Below are 20,036 nucleotides of genomic sequence, written 5' to 3'. Positions count from 1 at the left end.
CTTAACCACTAGGCCCCAGGGCCAGCTCTCACATGTTTTTAATGCGGGTACTAGAAAATTTTAAACTACATACTTGGCTCACAATTATAATTCTATTAGACAGTGCTGGTCTATACTATGAAATTAAATAAATGGATAAAGATTGTCTTCATATTTTATATGGACACTCCCTAAAGTTCTTTCTGACAAAGCTCATGCTGTAGGCTACTCTGTGCCCTACAACACTGGCACTCTGTTCCTGTTACATGCTTCATGGGTAATGAATACTTCTTAACTGTTTGATAAACTTTATTTTTTGATTTTTAGGTTGAGTCCACAGTGTTTAGCTGCCTGATGATAATATTCCTGAGATAACAAGAAAAGATGGCAAAAGTCTGTATGGAAACACAAAGAGTAGGAATTGGGCATGAAAAGTTCTAATTGGTAAAATTTTCAATATTTCATCAAAACAACTTTCTTGAATTGTAATTCCTCACAGATTAACATGAAGTTAGGTAACACTTACTGCAGCATAGGTATGAGAGACTTTCACACATTGAGGGATACGGGCAACTACTTGCGCTCAAAACTGATTGGGCTCGAACTAAAGAAGCCTGCCTTAGGGCCCGTCAGACACACTTTGTCCATCTGCTTACCCATTAAAGTAAAGAGCACGCTCTCAAGATAAGAATGCAAACTGCCCCTCCTTCACCCTACTGATAACGCTACCTGAATTAGTCCCTTTCCTGACATCAGGGTCATGTTGACCTGCTAATTTGCAAGTGAACCCCTCTTTGAAACTTTGATGAATATGTATCCTGGGTGTGTTTAATGTATGTTCTTTGTTCTAAAAAGTTATGCCTGCACTGAAAACCATGATTCTCCAGAACACTTTCTTCCTTTCTGGAAAAGTCCTGACAGGATTATAATCCTCACCTTGGCTCAAGTAAAACTCACATATCTCTCATATCTGTTGAACGATCATTGGTTATTTTGCATCGACATGTATAAAGTATTTTTAAAGAGTGAGTCCATTGTTATATCACAGGGACTTTCACTTGCATTGGTGAAGCCACCTACTCCTTTTTTTGCTCGTGGTAGAGTGATGTGAAACACAAATTACTCAACCATAACAGAAGTGGCCACCACAGACTGATTATTCCTTTCACTGGATATCATCTGAATGAAGAATTGTCATCATGCCACAGGCCAAAAAGCCAGCTCCCCCTTGGAGGATTGCTAAATGTGACACTTTTCTTGAACTATAGATTCTGCATTAAGTAGACTTTGAAAGATATAAAGTAAACATCTCAGCTTTCTTTGTGAGAAAAAAAATCGGCCTCAAAGGATGTTGGAGTCACCTTAACCCTCATCTGACATGAGAAACCTGGGCCGAATCCGACCTTTGTTGAAGAGTAATCTTTTGCTGACAGGGAAGAGAGGTTCACTCAGGGTCACACCCAAAGTGAGAGGTGTTGACTGTGAAAGGGTAGCTAGAACATGGTTTGGGAGCAGACGGATGCAGTGTAGCCCAAGGGACTGGGACAATCATCTCCCCAGGGAGCAGGTCTTTGAGGCCATTACTCCATCAGCTTCCCTTGGACTCTGCTCCCACCACCTCTGCCTGCATCCGCCTCCTACTTCCTGCTCCCGTCTGCTTTCTGAAGCGTTTTGCTCTCTGGAAGCCCACTTCTCTGCCTCTGCCTAAAGCCCTCTCTCGGCCTCAGCCTTTCTGTCAGACAGCACATTCTCTGTTTTCTCCACTTTCAACTTCCAAGGGAGAATCTGATTGGCTTGCCTAATGACCAGAGGCTCTGCATGGTGAGGACTGTTTGTTCCAGGTCACCTCCTAGGACGACGGCCAGTTTAGGGCCCGTGTGCTCTTGGGTCATATGATCACTCAATCCAATCAGCTCTGGGGGAGGGGAGCTTTTGAGTAGTTATTTGTGCAACTTTTGCCCCAGGAATAGTTTGGGTCATTCCTCTCAGCGTTACCACTGAATCAGGTTCATTTTCGCCCGTCACCCAGAAAGCCAGACACCGAGATGACGAAATTGCCACAGAGAGAGGGTTTAATCACAGGGCAGCCAAGTGAGGAAACGGGAGAATGAATCTCAAATCTGCCTCCCAGAAAATGGGGACTCAGGGATATTTACGGGGCAAAGGACAAGGTGGTCTTAAGCCTGGAGATAGATGACTGGAGGTGAGGAGAGGTCGGGTAATTGACGATCTGTGCAAGCGTAGTCAGACTTCATGCCTCTTCATGGGACCCATGCTCACAAAATGGCTGTGTTAGCATGATCTGAGGGTGGAGTTCTTAGCCTCTTGACATCAAAAGGTTGCTTATGGGACATCCGCACAGCCTGGATGATGAGTTGGCAGTCTCAACGGGGCCTAGAGTGGACACAGGGGTCCTAATTCCTGAAAAACAGCTCACCCACCCATTCCCATGGTGACCCAGGCTCCAGGGAGATGTTATCTATGGGAACCGAGTGGGAATCAGATACCATATTGCCTAAGCAGCACAGGCAACAATGGGCAGGGGAACAGCTAAAAACTGTAATCAGTAATTGCAAAAAGGAAAAGAAAACTTTAGCTACTACCTAATCATCAATGGCTGTTTGCCGGTTTCATCAGCAGGGCCTCGGGTTCCTTTCCAAAGGGACTCTAGGTATAGCAAGCATATCGCGCGTGCGCGTGCGCGCACACACACACACACACACACACACACACACACACACAGATGAAAACAACAGTGACTGAAATAAAGGGAGTACGAATCGATTGAATCATGCAAACATAGGAAATAATGAATAAAAATGGGAAGAAACCTATATTGACCCAGGATAAAAAAACTAGCTTTACCCCAGTAACGTTTCTCTGCAGTAAGACAAATCGATGTTCAAGAATGCGTTTTGCTTTGCAAATGGAACCATCCTGCTGTCATCAGTGGCAGTTTTCTGGCGGCGCCTGCTCCTGGCATACAGAACAATGTCACGTTCCTCCTAGGACCCCTCAACATTCAGCACTTTGGGGGCGCTTTATCTCATATGTTAAGAGAGAAATCTTGGCAATATATCAATGCCCAGGACCAGATGCGGGGTTGGGGATCACTGGCTCTGAGGAGAGCGAAAGAAAGGTGGCGAATGGCACCTCTGGGTCCGTTTTCCCAGAAGTCTCGAGCGCCGCACACCTGTCTGGAGTCTGCCCCATGGTGCGGCGATTCCTCTCCTGAGTCTCCTGCTCAGAGGCTTTTTCCTGGAGTGTGGGCGGCCCCTTTCCTGAGCGCAGAAACTTAGTCCCCCACCCCCACCCTGCTCCTCCTCCTCCTCGCCCGGCTCACCAGCCCTTCTCTTTGTCACTTCCTTCCTCAGCCTCTTCCTCTCCAGTGCGTTGGAGAAGATAGCCAGGTCCGGACCGACGTACCCCAGTTTTTCATCAAAAAATAAAAGGAGGCGGAGAGGTGAGCGAGTCCCCGGGGAAGATGTGGCCACGTGTAAAGGATGGACCCGGGTACCCGGCGAAGGCGCAGCAGCCAGGGGAATCGTGGGCTGGGACCCGGGTCCCCAGAGCGGGCTCAGCTCAGCACCGCCAGACCTGGGCGGAGACGGCGCCCGAGGAGCGGCGTGCACCCTGCTGCCCCTCGCCGGCGGGCTTCGGCGCTCGGCTCACGTGACCGTAGCCGGCCGGGGGCAGACCGGGAAGCGAGCAGAGATGTCACCGTTTTTAAGCGGGGCAGCGTGTCCGCTCTGCACTTGGCTCGGGAGCCGATGCAGCAAGGCTAGGCAGGGAAGGGCTGGGGTGAGGGGAGAGCCCCCGAAGCGTTGAGGGACGCCTTTTGCAGCGCGGGCGTTGGGCGCGGCGCTGCGCGCTCCAGGGTGCGCCTGGGGTGCATGGTGGTGCATGGTGGTGAGAGCACCCGAGGGGCTCGCGGAGCCCCTGGCCGGGTCTGTTTCTGCGGCCGGTTCGGGCGCTCGCCTGGCGGCGCGCTGGCTTGCAAGGGCCTCGGGGAGCACGGAGGCGGGAGTTGCCCAGACAAAGGCTTCCGGGACGCGGGCCTTCCCGGGAGACCACCCCGGGTCCGCTGTGCAGCCCGGAACGGGGACCGAGCCCTGCGCTCCCCAACTCTGCACCGGGGCGGGGGTGACCGTGTGACCTGCGGGGGACAGGGTCCCGGGACCCCTTCCGGGAAAGCTCCCCAACTTGGAGCCAGGATGACCAAATATGGAGTGTGTGCGCGCCGGCGAGGAAGCAGGAAGGAGCCGGGTCATCTTTGACTGGCTCCAGCTGCTGGTCAGGGACGCGGAGGCGAGCTGGGAAAGGTGGCCCCCATGGTAGGTAGAGCTCGCTGCTGCTCCCGGACGTCCCCGCTCCAGAGGCTTTGTTCTTTGAACATTAGAAAATCTCTATGTAATGCCTCCAAACTTTAACAAAAAAAAACGATAGGGGTGTCCTTAAATAGGTTCTTCAGCGCATATTGATGGTGGAGCATTTCAGCATATGCCCCGACCCTCCGGCATTCGCTTTCCTCCTGATTCCAATGCGCCGTGCCTAATGAGATTGTCACAGGCAGAGGGCCCGGAGCGTCTGTCGGCGCCTTCCCCGGAGCCCCCTGTTGATGAGCTCTTTCTTCCCCTTAGACTTGCTCTGCTTATGGCCTCTCTTCATTGTTCTTGATGTTGCTGTCACTCTAGTCCCAGGCTTCTGTCCTTATAAAGTGTCCTGGGCCTTCCCATAACAATGAGTATTTTCCCCATTTTCCCACTAAATAATAAAATAAATAAATCATGCCAAATGATGTATGCTAGCAATCGTTTCTAAGCCTGTTATTTTCCTACTTGTTAGGGACTAGGCTGGGAGCCTTTTTGCTTTATAAGTATTCTGCCTTAGTAAACCAGCGTGTAAAATTTCATACAAAACAACTCACTATTACATTTAGTGCAGTTTGCATAATAGCCACCAAAAGAAAAAAGGAGAAGAAAAAGCCAGAATTATGTGGTAAAAACAGCATTTAATTGTGGGCGTCCCTCTGAGCCAGTTTCATCATCCATAGAATGGGGATAAAAAATAGTTTGCAAGATGCTTAGGATTACATTAATCAAAATAGCTAAGGAACCTCATGTGTAATTAATTATAAAGAAATGCTGGTTGCCTTCCCTTCGTAAAATTGGATGAACATACATCTGCTTAAAGTGGGGCAGGTAGTCCCATTCTGCATAACAGTGGAGTTTCCTCTGAGTCTCTGTTAAAGGACAGCCGTGTCTCAAGTGTGCTACAGGTGGAAGGAGAGGAGAGCCATGTTCAAGAGAGATGTTTTCAGGGTGGGAGGAAATCAGAATCTGAGAACTGGAGAGGATGGAGTCCCTGGGACCTTTCATTCTCTCTCTGTCCAGTGTGGGCTGCTTCCTCATCAGCCTCACAGAATCGTACTACTTCCCCATGGATGTTTCCAGTCACAGGGTGCAAACTTTATTCATTGTTAGGCAGTTTTGGTAGAGAAATTTTTTATTATAAAGCTCCCAAATCTGCCTTTCTATTACATCTGCCCGTCCTGCCCAATCAAGCAACTCAAAAAGAGACTATTCACAGAAGTATGTAAAAAGAGTTTTAATTTTAAAAACATAGTGCCAGGTCTTCTCTAGGCTAACTTAATGGGTCGAGATTCTTTAGAGTGCAAGTGACAGAAACCCAGTCAATCCAGCACAAGCAGAACCAGGAAAGATAGATTGATTCTTGGAACTGGAAGCCCAGGGTCAGGGACAGGCTCAGTCGTTGTTATGTGGCTGGACTTTCCTTTGTGTTGGCTTTCTTCATGGCAGGCTCTTTCCACATGGTAGCCGTATTTACATCAGGGCTGTAAACGGCTCAGGACCCAGGAGGAGAGTCGTAGTTCCGGCACAATCCGGCACAATCCGTGGGCTGAACCCATTGTTCACCTACCTTATGCCCCAAACCAGTTTTTCTGGCTCTGAACCCCTCCTGGAGTCCAGGGTGAGGCTCTCCCCGAGTTACATGGGTCTAGAGTGAGGAAGGAAATGCTTTATTCAAACAAAAATTAGACTGCTGGTGCCAGGATGGGCAAGGGGTGCTAGGTGTGCAAAAGTGACAGCTGACCCCCACTCTCCATTAACAGGTTTTTTCTACCGTTATTCTCATGGCGTGTTTTTCAGTTGTGTCCTCTGGGTATATTTTAGCTTTTTAGCGTCTCTCTTAAACGATATCTTGAATATAATGCTACAATTTCACCAACACAAAGTTTCCAATATTTGAACACTAAAAAGTTTTGATAGTGTGTTTGATAGTGTGTTTTATGTGGATGTATTAACGTAAGATATTGCATTTTATTGTAATACAAGCTTCTTAAATTATAATATTCACACAAATCATGTAGCAGATGGCAGTGGCGGTTTTGATTATTAGCTGATAGAAAATCTGGTGTCCCAATCAATGTCATTTAAACATAGATGTCAGTCTCGTTTTTAAAAGCTACCAGGAATTCGTTAATCATCTGGATGAAGTTGTCTCTTCCAAATCGTCACCCCAAAGTAAACCATCCATGTACACAACTTGACTGTTTTAGTCCCTCATGTGATTTGGAAAACTTATGATTTGAAAACAGATTAAACTGATGCATGTTCTGCCTAGTCGTTCCTATTTTCTGACCCCCTGTTGTTTTCACTGTGAATTACTGCCTTCTTACGGAAACGCTTCTTCCTTTACTTCTGTGACCCAGCATGGTTGGAGCTTTCTCATCCACCTCCACCTACTCTTTCCTGTTTCTGGCTGGTATTTCTCTCCTCTCGCTTCCGGTGGGTGTTTGCCAGGCTCCTTTGCCTTCCTGCTTCTGTCTCTGACTCCTCTCTCCTCTCCACCGGGATCAGCAGGTCTGTGGCGACAGCCCCGCAGCTGTGCTTCATGCTCTCTCATGCGTGTGCTTGTCTTTCAGTGAAGCCAATATTTATTGCACCTCTATTCCTGGTGCCAGATGTGAATCCAGCAGTGAGCATTCCAGTCAGATCCCTGCATCAAGGAGCTCACTGTCTCGTGGTAGAAGCTAAGAAATTGGTAATTCCAATCCAGGGAAATGAAGAAGGTTCACAGTGCTCTGGGAGCCCACAGTAGGGGCGCTCTCCCACTCCAGCATGTCAGGGAAGGCTTCCTGGAGGAAGTCATATCTAAGCTGGGACTTGATGTCTGGGAGTTAGTCTCAAGAAAGAGGAATAGTGATAGTCTGGGTCAAAGAAGCAGTATGTGTGAAGAAGGCTGGAGGTGAGAGAGCAAGGGGCATTGGAGGAATAAAATGAAGCCCCATGCAGTTGCAGCTGGGAGACGAAGGGGGTGGAGTGGAGAAGGCTGGAACTGTGCAGAACCCAGCCCTTGGGGCGTGTGGTGAGCCAAGGTGGGTCTCCCAGCTCCCCTTAGTCCTGGACTCCTCATCTGAAGATGAATGGTCTTCACCATGAGTACTCCACTGCAGTCAGGTTGTACTGGACACTGCCCATGGATGGGCACAGTGCCCCTGCGTGTGACTCAGAAGTCATCAGTGCACTGACCTTGGTGTTAAAATTCCCTTCCTATGTCTCTGCCTTCCCCACTGGACTGCAGGCTGCTGGACGGGAGGGAGGGGTCGGTTTGTCTGGGTGCCCCACTCCTAGCTCAGCGCCCGCCCCAAGTGTGCTGCGCTGACTCCTTTGCTTCCGCGCTTCTGCGTCTGCTCCTCCCTGTGCGCAGAACACCATTTCCCAGCTGTCTGCCTGGTCCGCTCCTCCCCGGTGACCCCCACAAACCCTCCTGTGGCTTCCTCCTTTCTGCTCCCATAAAGCCTTGGACCCACCACTCACAGAGTGCTGTCACATAGCGATTCATTCCAGGCCTTTCTCTGCTTCTGGACTGAGAGTTCCCTGAGGGCATGTCCTGTGTCACTCACCAATGTGTTTTTATTGGTGAGCAGAGCACCAGGAAGAGGATGGGCTTAGGGTTAACGGTGGGTGCAAGGAAAATGGCTGCATTCTCCCCAGTCTGAAACTGAAGTCATTGGGTTTGCTTGTTGGTGAGTGCAGAGGTGAAAAGCACAACCAAGGCAGAAGCAGGTGAAGAAACAGGTTTATTGGATGCACAAGCCATGGAGAACACCTGGGCTATTTCCCAAAGCAGTGTCGCTCTGAGTTCAGTGCAAGTGGAGACTTTATACACAAGAGAGCAGAGGCTAACAGGTTTATTTGTAACAGCTGTGTAACACCTGTGCCTGTTCAGGGTACATACGTAGCAGGTCGCATGATCTGAGAACGGCTGCTTGGACCCTTCCAGAGGAGAATTTAAGATGCTGATGAGTTTAAGGTAACTTTCGGACACTTGGAGCTGGAACATTTTGCTGGGGTCTTGCTGCAGATGTGTGAGTTTCTCTGCACAACGGGGACAGCGATTTCTGCAAAACAGAACACAGTTTCTTCCTGTCTGGAAAACATTTGACAGATGGTGTTAGTTATTGATCAGATCCTCAGTAACCCTTTCTTTGCCTGGTTCCCTGGTCACAAATCAAGTGTGTAGAGTAAGAGTGGGATCAGCCCCAAGGGGAGGTTGTAAAGATAGAGGGAAAATGGAGGTACTCTAGTGCCATGTGCATCACACAAGTATTTTTAGGAAGTGGGTCGTGGTAAATTAAAAGTGCCAAATGCTACAGGAAAAAAAAGACAATAGTTTGGATTTGGTAAGATGTGGTTAATGGACTGTAGAAATGGTAATAATACAAGCTTACTTTTTTCTCCCTCAGGCAGCAATGAATGTGGATCATGAGGTTAACCTCTTAGTGGAGGAAATTCATCGTCTGGGTTCAAAAAGTAAGTATGATAACGTGGATACAGTATTTCCTCTGAGTTTACCTCACAGCAGATAGAATCAACTTTTTTGGGAAAGGCTTATGAAGGGCTTGCCCAGGGCTTCAGGACACAATATGGCATCTCTGCCCTCAGTCCCGTGATAACTGCCCTCAACCATGCAGCGATATTTGGGGACACAAAGCTGTTGGGATACTGTGATCTGACGCGGAGAATTGTTAAGATGCCCCCTTAGCCTTTGGATGGAAAGAAATTGCTGTTTCGTTAATCACCCTGCTTTGAGGTTTGGTAATTGAATTGTGTTCACATTTTTACTTGTCACACGATCAAAATTCATTTTTCTGCTTTATTCTGCCACCATTTTACAGACTTCTAAATGATTAGGGACTCAGATTGAAATTACACTAAATTGTCTTTATTTGCTCTAAATTCTTGAGTATTTGTGTACATATAATTAAAAGAAACCATCCTTTAGGTAGTTTTTTTAAGTCAGCTTTTTCTTCAGCAGCTACCATAAGATAAATGACATGTAAAATTGGTATAGTCCCCGTTTCTTGAGTTGTAATGAACGTAACTATTACACTTGTAGCTTTAGGTATTTGTACATCTCAGCAAGACATGCAAGAGTTTGGGGAGCATTCTGAAAATTGTAAGTGCAATAGACATATTCAGCAACAGCTAGGATAATGGAACACAAAGGTTAAAATTACATCATATAAATGAAAAACAGCTTTTAAAAGTACCTCATAAGAGTTGTTTTGTCATTGTAGCTTGATTCTTCTTACTTATAGCTCTGTCTGCTCATGAGTCACAAATCATTTGAAATACTGACATACTTTGAAAATCCCATTAAACCATTAGTATCAAAAATCCCCTGTATTAGTTTTCTATTGCTGCAGTAACGTTACCACTGACTTTGAGACGTAAAACAACACATTTAACATCTTAACAGTGATGTAGGTTAGGAGTCTGTCGTGGGCCATTTGGGGCTGTAACAAAATCCCACAGACTGTCTGGCTGATAAACAGCAGTAGTTTATCGCTGATAGTTCTGGAGGGTGGAAGTCTGAGAGCTGGGTGCCAGCACGGGCAGGTGACAGTCCTCGTCCAGGTGACAGACTTCTTGTGTCCTCACATGGTGGAAGGCGCTTGGGAGCTCTTTGCAGCCTCTTTTATAAGGCGTTAATCCTTATGACTCATGACTTGATGTCCTTACACCCTCATGACTTAGCACCTCCAAGAGGCCATACCTAACCTTTGATGGTCAGGGTTTCAGTATTTGAATTCTGGGGGCATACAAACATTCAGACCCTGGCGGAGTCTGATAAGGGTCTCCCCAGGCTAAACTCAAGGTGTCTGCAAGGTGCATTCCTTCCTGTGGTCTCTAGAGAATCTGTTTCCTAGCCTTTTTCTAGCCTCTAGAGGCAACCACCTTCCTTGACTTGTGGCCCCTTTCTCCATCACAGCCGGCACGAGCTGGTCGAGTCTGCACAGCACGTCACCCTGACCTCCTTATGTGCCTCTTCCATTTCTAAGGACACTTGTGGTTACATTGGGTTCATCCAGATAGTCCAGGACAATCTCCCTATTTCACACCTGCAAAATCCCATTTGCCATGTAAGGTAACATACTCCTGGGTCCTGGGGATTAGGACATGAATATCTTTGGGGCCATTATTCTTCCTATCACCTCCCCTTTTTGGTCTTCTCTAGTCACTTTATTTCTGCATCAAACTTGAGTCATCATTACTGAAATATATCGAGGAAAGATAAACCAAGCGTATAAGAGTTGGTGTGGACTCAGGCACCACCTGAGTTTAATTGTATGGTCAGCTACTGTTTGTTGAGCATCTGTATATGCCAAGCACTGTGTAACGACAAGTGACATCAAATATGCTCCTGTTCCTCAAGGATCTTACTGCTTAGTTGAGAAAAATAGATTAAAAATTGATGAGGCAATTATCAGAAAAAACAGTATGCTAAACTGTGAAGTGCTGACGTTCAGTTCAGTATGGTCCCAGAGAAATAGATTAGTGGAAGCTGTAGTAGTTGGGGGCACTCAGTGAAGCCTTGAATATCAGGTAAAACTTTGAAGTGTGGGGCAGGTCAGTTTAGGACAAAGTGCATGAGCTGAATTTGGGATGTTTGTGGAGAATACTGAGGAGATAGTAGAGGATAATTTCTTTAGTGCCCCAGGCAAACAAATGGTCAATCTTTCCTAACCCCATTTTTTTCCCACCCACCTCACCACATCCACCTGATGGAAGTTTGGTGAGTCTTGTTTTCAATAGTGCTGTCCCTGCCTGTGTTCGTCGTTTCTACATTCCCAGTTTCTGCTGAGCACTGTGAGAGCCTATTACTCTTGGGAGTAGTACTCTTGTTTGGATTGTTGAAGGTATTAAAGATGTATTTCCCAAGATTTGTAGGATTTTCTTCTCTCTTGGATCTTTCTCCATGTCACCTTAGTGTTTCTCGGCCAGATTCAATTGCATTTAAAAATCTAACCCCTACATCCCTAGCAGTGTTATTATTCTGCTAGGGTAGGCTAAACCTGCACTTCAAAATTTGTAGCTTTACAAACTAGAAGACTACAAAGTAATGATCATACCTTCTCTAAGGATGAAACTATTTGGAGCACTGCAGCTTCCCCAGCCTCCCTGACTTACCTGTTCCTGGTAATAGATGCTGTATAGTTGAAAAGTGTCTCTGGAGATACATTTATCTACTGACATGTTATGGTTCATTGTTTATGTTGTGTCGGGAATAATTTTGACTAAATTATGATTTAGATTCATCATATTTAGACTAATCTAAATGTGATGTGTTAGCTGAAGTTGGAAATTGGTGAATTTAATCTGTTTTTTTAAAATAAAACTCTTTAAAGTCTCTCATTTTTCATCCAATGGAAAAAAATTAAGTGGATAAAAATTACTTGGAGACTTAAATTCTTTCATTCCACAAATATTTCTTGAGTGCTGCCTTTATGCTTAAATGCTGGAGACGTGAAAATAAACAAAATTCTATCTCAGCCCTTGTGGGTGTGTCTTTAGGTAGCAGGAACATAGACAAATAAACTGGAAGCAAGTCCTGAGAAGTGGTTAAGAGCATGGATCCCAGATCCTCCACATACTTGCTCTGTGACCTTGGGTCTGTCACTAAATTTTTCTGTACCTTGGTTTTCTTATTTTTGTAATAATAATACTCTATTTCAATGATTCAGAGGCACTTTTTTTCCCCACACTTTGAAATCTTTAAAATAAGGATGTCTCTCCTAATGGTGTGCTACAGTTAAATTGGCAGTTTAGTTGGTACGTAAAATAATGGTCCTTGCAATCAGTTGTATCTTATCTGTGATGAAATGAGAATTAAATGAGTTTTAATGACTATAAAATCCATTGAACCTTTTAGCAACATAGCCAGTACTCAATAAATGTTAACTATTATTATTATAATCGATGGTGAGTGCTTTGATAGCTATATATTCAGTTTTATAAGAAGAGCTATTAACTCAACTGAAGGAATCACAGAGGACTTCTCTGAGAAGGTGACATTTGAGTCCATTCTTGAAGAAAAAGAATTTAGCTAGGGAAGAGGGTGCTGGAAGCTGGGCAGCTGGCTCAACAGGGGCAAAGTTACTAAGGCAGGCTCTCTCATGGCACCTTGGGTGACAAGTTGTTCATCTTGACTGGATCAAAAGGTGTGTGGAGTGACATAGCAGGAGACAAGCAAGGGTGAGAGCGAGGGCCAGAGGCTGAAGAGTCTTGTCTCTGAGGCCACGGGCTCCAGTCTGTTTTGAAGATGACAGAACCATTGAAAGATTAAAGTAGAAGAATATCAATGAAGTTTGCATCTTACAAAGTCTCATCCACCTTTTTTATTCTGCACCAATATGGAGGAGGTATTGAGGGGCAAAAATGAAGAAAGGAAGGCTGGTAAGGAGTCTTGAGAATCAGCTCTGGCCTGGCCGAAGGACTGAATTGTCCATGGAGAGGAAAGGCCAGAGCCGCAGAAGATACAAAGAAGGCGGGCTCCCTCGCAAGCCTGAGGGTGAGTGGCGGAGCTCCAGGAGCACCCTGGTTCCTGCCTCTGAGGAGTTTCACCTGCACTGCTCCCCATTTACAGATGAGGAAACTGAGGCTTAGGGAGCTTAAGCACGTTCCCCAAAGCCAAACAACTAGTAGGAGGCAGAGATTTCAATGAGGGTCGTCGGATGTTTAACAAGCCCCACGTCACACTCTCCTCTAAAGTCCAGAGCAGGTGCCGCTCCTCCACCAAGTCTTCCCTCATCACCTGGCCAAGTCTGCGTGCCCCTCCAAACCGTAGGACAGGTTGTCCTTCTACTCAGTTGACATCCAGCCGCATGCTGCTTTGTGCTGTTGCTTTACTTGTTATGCATTTATTTCTTCCTCGTGGGAACTGAAGACATTTCTTCGAAAGCTAGAGAATGATTCTGTCCTCCTTGTCTGCCTCCATTGCTAGCACAGTGCTGCCCTCAAGGAGGGGTTCACTCAGCCTCAGGGTGGCAGTTCTGGCAGGGGAGCGTGGGAACTCAAGAACCCTTGGCCAAGGAGTGCTTCCCTCGCCACTGTGGCCGTCTTCTTGACAGTGGGTGCAGCTTCCAGAGGGAAGACTGCGGGGCCCTGCTGAGGAAGCGATCCAGGCTCAGCCAGGTGGATCAAAGGCCTCCGCCATCAATGCGGGGTTGTCCCAGATCACCCTTATCTCCCAGTTTCCAGTTGATTCGTTTGTTTTTTAAAAAACAGACTTTGCTTTTTTCAGAGCAGTTTTAGATTTACAATAAAATTGAAAGGAAGGTACAGACATTTCCCATAAACTCCCTGCCCCCACGCATGCACAGCCTCACCCACTATCAGCATTCCCCACCAGAGTGGGACATTTGTTACAACTGATGAACTACACTGACACGTCATCGTCAACCAAGGTCCGCAGTTCACATTACGGTTCACTCTTGGTGTTGCACAAATGTATAATGACGTGTCCACCTTTATAGCATCATACAGAATATTTTCACTGCCCTAAAAATCTGTGCTCTGTCTGTTCATCTCTCTCCCCACCCCAACCACTGAAAACTACTGATCTTTTTCCATAATTTTGCCTTTTCCAGAATATTCTATGGTTATCATATATCATATAGCATGTAGCTTTTTCAGTTTGCCTTCTGTCACTTAGTAGTATGCATATAAGGTTCCTTCATGCATTTTCATGGCTTGATAGCTCATTTCTTTTTATTGTTTATCTCAGTTTTTAAGATCTATATTAAAAACTTGCCTCCAAACTAGATAACCTAGGGATCTTGGTAAATACAGATGTCTTCATTGTTAAGGTCACCACTCCCTCCCTGGGGGTTCTAAGTGCATGCAGAACACACGTAGAGAAACACTGCTCTTGACCCAGGCTTTCTCTTGTATTTGTTGTTTTTATTCAACAGCTAACATAACAATTAAAAAAATCAAAACTTAGAGAGGAATTGGTCCATAATAGTAGCACTGAAACACATTCACTTTTTGTAAATTTCTTGGTTCTCTTCCACTCTTCTTTCAGATTATATTAAGGCTAAGAGATACATGACACATTATATTTATTCCATCACTTTTTGGGTCTGGCAACAGGTTACATTGAATTTATGACTGTTCAATTGTAATCTTGGTTCACCTATAGTTAGATGTTTATTAAAGATGATGTAACTCTGCCATACATGGGGGCAAGAAACAGACTTTGCATTGGCTAACATTATATTTTCTCAAATTAGATGCTGATGGGAAGTTAAGTGTGAAATTTGGGGTCCTCTTCCGAGATGACAAATGTGCCAACCTTTTTGAAGCATTGGTAGGAACTCTCAAAGCTGCGAAACGAAGGAAGATTGTTACGTACCCAGGAGAGCTGCTTTTGCAAGGTGTTCACGATGATGTTGACATTATATTGCTGCAAGATTGATGTGGTTTTCATATCTTTAATATTAATTTTTGTTTCTGGTAAACTGGAAATGTTAAGTCAAAGGGCAACATATCAACATACTTGATGTATTTTTATAGAACTTTGTAAACAAAAAGGAACTCATATTTTAGAAGTCTGTTCTTTTTATATCTTGAAAGAAAATTTATGTATGACACTGTAAAATAAACATAACCTATTATTTTTCTCAGGAATCTGGTTGGAAAATATAGGCATTGAGGCTTTTTTTGGTGGGAGTGCAAGAGTGTTTGTTTCATAAATCATTCTTAGACAATTTCTACACATATTTGACATTCTGTGAAAGCAAGAAGCAAACTGAAGACCAGCTCCCACAAGGAATATTATAGAGTTTACATAATAAAACATGTAACTGCCTTAAAATTGCCTTATTCCCTTATTTTGTCATTTAAGATTTATGTGCCTCTCAGAATCCAGTGTTTGCACCAAGATTAGGTAAGTGCAGTAATTTGAAGAAAAATTCTCTTAAAAGTGCAGAATCAAAAAAGTCAGGACGGTTAGTGTTATAAAAAAACATAATGATTTGGATGCCTGTTCTGTGCTTTACACTGAGGGGACATGCAAAAAAAGTAACTTAAAGAATTCACTTTGTAGTTGAATTAATTACTCAGCTGAAACAATACAGAGTTGTTTCTAATTGCATGTTGCAGCCTGTAGTTCAGAATTGAAAATGGCACAGAATCTCATGGAGGGTAAAAACAGTGAAAGCCATGATGGTTGGCAAAGGTACCATAGAAGAGGCCGAATTTGCATGACTGGAGCTGATTATCCAGAGGGGAAAATCTGGGATGGGTGAAGGTGATGACAGATGATGGGACAGGTGATGGCAAGGCAGAGGGACATGGATTAGCAAGGCACGACCTTGTGAAAGGTAGGATGTCAGATCGACTGGAATATTAGGGAGAGCAGCGATTCAGATTGGGTAATTAAGGTAGAACCTGGGAAGCCAGAGATAGGAGTCTGAACAGAAATAGGAGCAGGGGAGTTCCATGATGACAGTCATGTGGAGTGAAGGTAGCTCTAGCCCTGGTAATGAGGGTGGATGATAGAGAGTAAGCTGTTGTGAGACAAGCCAGCTGGAGCATGGCTCCAGAATCTCATGGGGGTGGCGATAATAGAAAGGCAGGAGAAGGATGTGTTCCAAGCATATGTTTAAGGAAACAACCTCTGTCATCAGCACCCTTTCTATTGTGACAGGACCCCAATTCAAACTAGATCAAACAACAACAGAATTCACTGGCACTTCATAGTCATTGTTAACACTTATTGAGCATTTACTATGCTAATCCTCATAGAACCCTGTGAGATAGGTATTATCTCCCATTTTATTGATGAGTTAAGAGAGGCACAGAAAAGCTAAGTAGTCTGTCAAAGTTCACCTAGTTAGAAAGTGAATGAGTCAGGATTTTGAAGTTTGATTAATCTAACTGGCAATTCCAGGGGTGGTGTGGACTTCAGGCATGGCTGGCTCCAGGGACTCAAACAATGTTGTCAAAACTCTGCCTTTCCATATGGGCTCAGAGGCCTTCTTGGGTTCAATCTCATTCTCTTTCTACTCTAAGTAGGTTTCCTATATATAGCTTGGAAGATCCCTACCAATAGTTGTAAATTCACCTACTCCTAGACTAGCAACCCTAGTGGAGAATTTATTATGTCTAATTATAAATTCTAAGAAAGGAACTCTGATTGGCTCCACTTGAGTGTAAACCTGCCCCTTTGACCATTAACACCTGCCAGAGGCTGAAATCCCCTTGACTTGACAGGCCTGGGTCCTGTGCTTGTTTCTGAGGGAGGATGGGGTCAGATACTGCACGTCACAGCCTCACCTCAGATAGAACAGGGATAGCTCCCCAAAGGAAAGGATGCTGGGTACATGGGAACGACACAGCATAGGTTGACTGTAAATACAAGAGACCTTGGGAAGGATGATCCATAGAACTACGTACGTGACAGAAATCAAAAGATAAATGAGAAGGCATGGTCAAAAGCCACCACCATATGTGGCTCTGACTGAGGATGAGGCATTAACAGAGACAGGGAAATGGAGAGCTAATCTTAGGGAGAGTCTCGTTTGGGCATGATGAACGTGAGGTGGGTAGAGTGGAAATGTGTAGTAAGCAGGTAAGGATTTGGTTCTGGAACTCAGGTGATGGCTCAGGACTATAGACAGAGTCTTGAGAATTACAGTTCAAGATTGATTTTCATCCCAATTTCAGTATGTATAGATGATCACCATTCTACCTCTACTATTATCTTTAAGCTGAAACTTTAATTATCAGGGACTGGAACAAACGACACACAATCTACAGGTTTTGTATAAGCCTGGGCTGAGAAAGGGAAGCAACTTTTAGAGGGAAGCAGTCGGGGAAACTCATAGATCGGATGGAATTTTTTTGAGACAACGCTAACCTTGTAATCAGGCTTCCTTAAAAAATCTGCAGAAGTAAGTTGAAGTATTTACTCAATTTGTCACTTTGTTTAGTGTCTTCTTGGTGAATATCAAATGAAATTTCAAAATTTCAAACCCATAATGATTCAGAATTTGAGAAATATCTTCTAGAAAAGATACATCCATGAGATTGTTTAGTTATTTTGAGAAAATTAACAGGATAGCATTCTCCTGTACCACTGACATCCATGATACAGTTTTAGATATTTTCTTTTAAATTCAAGATGGTCAGTCTCTTTGTGACAACTTCCAGTATGGATAATCTTTCTTATTGGATCATGATCTTAAAATTCAAAATCATAAATTTGACTTCCTTTGAGCCAGACGCACAGTGAAAATAACCTTTCTTGGCCATAAACTGCATTCCAGTTAGGCATCTCAGGAATGAGTGCCATCGGCTAGCGGTGGGTGGGAATTAGAAATTATGAACAGTTCTACACAAACATTTCTTCCTTCATGCCACGAAAACGTATAGCATCTAATTTGGTCAAGCCACCATGCTAGGCATTAGGGGCTATTAAAGTAAAGCAAAATAAGAAGAAATAAAATCTGACTCCAGTCCTCAAAGAGAAACAAACAATTTGCACAATATATATTAAATATAGAAAACGCTTTGGATAATGATGTTCCGGGGGAAGAACGGGGATGAAGTATGTCTTCAAGCAGCAGAACGATTGGGAAGACTTGACTGGTGGAGTCCTTGCTGCCAGCAAGGGAGAGAAAGGCAATTAACAGGCGTCTTCAGAGCTGGGGCTGAGAAAGGCCGGGACGTTGTTTGAACTCTTAAATAGAAGAAACAGTTCTAAGTGTAAGTCTTAATAATAGTGAATTACAAAGAACCGTGCAAAACTTTACGTGAAATAATTTAAGTACCACCAATTAGGAAGTAACTTTAGTTTGTAAGTTTTGAAACAGTGCTTATTAGGATGATATAAGACAAACTATAAGTATAGTTTATCATCTTCATAGTGAATGACTGTTAATTGAAAAATTGATTAAAGTTACCACTTTAGCACATTCAAATTTCCTTACGTTCCCATCACAGAAAATCCAAGCACTCCTTTGTGTCCTGAAGGCACAATTTAAAAGTACATTACACAAAAGTCGATTTGAGGAATTTATCTTAATTGAAACTAACACCCCACTTTCCCCGGTGTCTGAGTTGCTGCCTCCACTTCGAGACAGTTAGAGAAAACGGCCCACGGCTGATAGACACGAGGACGAGTGACAGCGCGGGGACCAGCGGCTCTTCCGTGTGGCACGCGGCGTCGGACTCGGGAGTTCACAGCCTCATACATCCGGAAAGGTCAAGAGAAAGGCAGGCCCTTTAATTTATAGTCAGATAATCGTGGCGATTCCTCTTCCTTAAACAAGATGTAAATAACTCCTCAAAGAAAACTCGCTCTGCAGGAGCCGTTTATGACGAGAAATCAGACAGAAGACTATTTTTCAGGAACACGATTTCGTCTGAAAACCCCTTTTTCTTAATCTCTAGCAGCCTCAGCAAAAAGTTTATTTAAAAAATATTTTTTCTCTAGTTCTTTTACTGAAGACACTTTCGACTAGAGGGAATGGAGCTTCTCTTAGCTGGGTGATGGGGATTAACGACCTGGAGGGATCCTGGGCGATGCGGAAGGAAAGAAAGCGAGATCCCCGAGACCCAAGCCGAGCCCGAGCTAGGGCGGGGCTCCCGGGGGCGGGGGCGGGGCCGTGGGGCGGGGAGGGGGGCGGGGAGGGGGCGGGGCGGGGCCGTGGGGCGGGGGCGGGGCTCCCGGGGGCGGGGGCGGGGCGGGGGCGGGGAGGGGGGCGGGGAGGGGGCGGGGCGGGGCCGTGGGGCTCCCGGGGGCGGGGGCGGGGCTGTGGGGCGGGGGGCGGGGCGGTGGGCGGGGCCCGGGCGGGGGCGGGGCTGGGCTCCCGGCGGCGGGGTGGGCTCCCGGGGGGGGGGGGGCGGGGCTCCTGGGGGCGGGGCGGGGGCGGGGCTGCGGGCCGCGGGGCGGGGCTCCCCGGGGAGGGGCTGCGGACCCGAGGCGGTGCAAGCTCAGTGGCCTCCGCTCACACAGCCCGCGAGCTGCGGAGGGTCTGGCCGCGAGCCCGTGACCGGCGACCCAGGGGACGCGGTCCGAGTGGCTCTGAGGGCGGCCTGGATCGCCCTTGCTCCCGGGCACAGCCTCGCGCTCGCCCCGCCCCCTGCCGCAGGATTCCGAGTCTTCCATCGGGTCCTCCTGCTCTCCTCACCTCCGTCTGCTGTGTAATGTGCATTTGCTCCCTCGCTACTGTGGTTGTTAGTGTCGCTCTGCTGCTGCCTGTCTCAGGTGGTGTGTGTCTGCATGGCGACACTAACATGCTTGATATGAAGGGTCCGAGGAGCTCCCTTTGTCCTGAACTGACAATGTTTGCTGACAGGTCACCCCGAAGGTCACTCATCAGCTTGAGGATCGACTCCGTCAGCTGCCAGCCCGGTTCCACGGGCTCGGGCTGCACATGGGGCGGGGAAGGCGTGCGACCTGGCGGGCCTGTGGCCGCTGGCCCTGTGACCGGCGGGCCGGTGCGAGCTGGGCGCCCCCAGAGGTGCTCTGCGTTTGGGGAGCGGAGGAAGACAGGCGCGGTTCATGAAGGGATATGACCGCCTTTGTGGGGCATAAAAAAAGATTCCCTCCACAGGTGAGCCCTACGCTTAGTGTCCATGGTTAAGAAAATGTGGGTGATTTCAGCAGCGACTGTAAACGAGTTTGCCTCGTATTAACCCTAAGAGTAACGCAGGTTCATTATGTGCAACACTTGCCCA

The 20,036-nt window shown here is 46.1% G+C and overlaps 1 protein-coding gene and 2 long non-coding RNA genes across 3 annotated transcripts; 1 reads left to right on the top strand and 2 right to left on the bottom strand.

The window, feature by feature from the left end:
• Positions 1 to 2,033: 2,033 nt before the first annotated feature.
• On the bottom strand, positions 2,034 to 3,462 carry LOC103544851 (uncharacterized). Its single transcript, XR_011535602.1, has 3 exons — positions 3,323 to 3,462; positions 2,845 to 2,955; positions 2,034 to 2,373 (listed from the first exon to the last, which is right to left on the bottom strand). It is a non-coding gene; the product is annotated as an uncharacterized lncRNA (long non-coding RNA).
• ABRACL (ABRA C-terminal like) lies at positions 3,305 to 15,165 on the top strand. The gene is made up of 3 exons (XM_070603172.1): positions 3,305 to 3,442; positions 8,750 to 8,816; positions 14,582 to 15,165. The coding sequence occupies exons 2-3, from the start codon at positions 8,756 to 8,758 to the stop codon at positions 14,764 to 14,766; spliced, it is 246 nt and encodes an 81-aa protein (XP_070459273.1). The 5' UTR covers positions 3,305 to 3,442; positions 8,750 to 8,755; the 3' UTR covers positions 14,767 to 15,165.
• Positions 15,166 to 17,813: 2,648 nt separating this feature from the next.
• On the bottom strand, positions 17,814 to 18,452 carry LOC139080806 (uncharacterized). Its single transcript, XR_011535603.1, has 2 exons — positions 18,284 to 18,452; positions 17,814 to 18,033 (listed from the first exon to the last, which is right to left on the bottom strand). It is a non-coding gene; the product is annotated as an uncharacterized lncRNA (long non-coding RNA).
• Positions 18,453 to 20,036: the final 1,584 nt, after the last annotated feature.

The sequence above is a fragment of the Equus przewalskii genome, chromosome 32, assembly GCF_037783145.1.
Source record: "Equus przewalskii isolate Varuska chromosome 32, EquPr2, whole genome shotgun sequence".
In the NCBI taxonomy this organism is placed as follows: domain Eukaryota; kingdom Metazoa; phylum Chordata; class Mammalia; order Perissodactyla; family Equidae; genus Equus; species Equus przewalskii.
This window is presented reverse-complemented; position numbering and strand designations above follow the sequence as displayed.

Bases quoted from the DNA above. Each gene is read 5' to 3' on its own strand.
- ABRACL (XM_070603172.1), top strand. From the start codon at position 8,756: ATGAATGTGGATCATGAGGTTAACCTCTTAGTGGAGGAAATTCATCGT. The intron at 8,817-14,581 runs GTAAGTATGATA...TTCTCAAATTAG, and splicing joins TCATCGTCTGGGTTCAAAAA to ATGCTGATGGGAAGTTAAGT.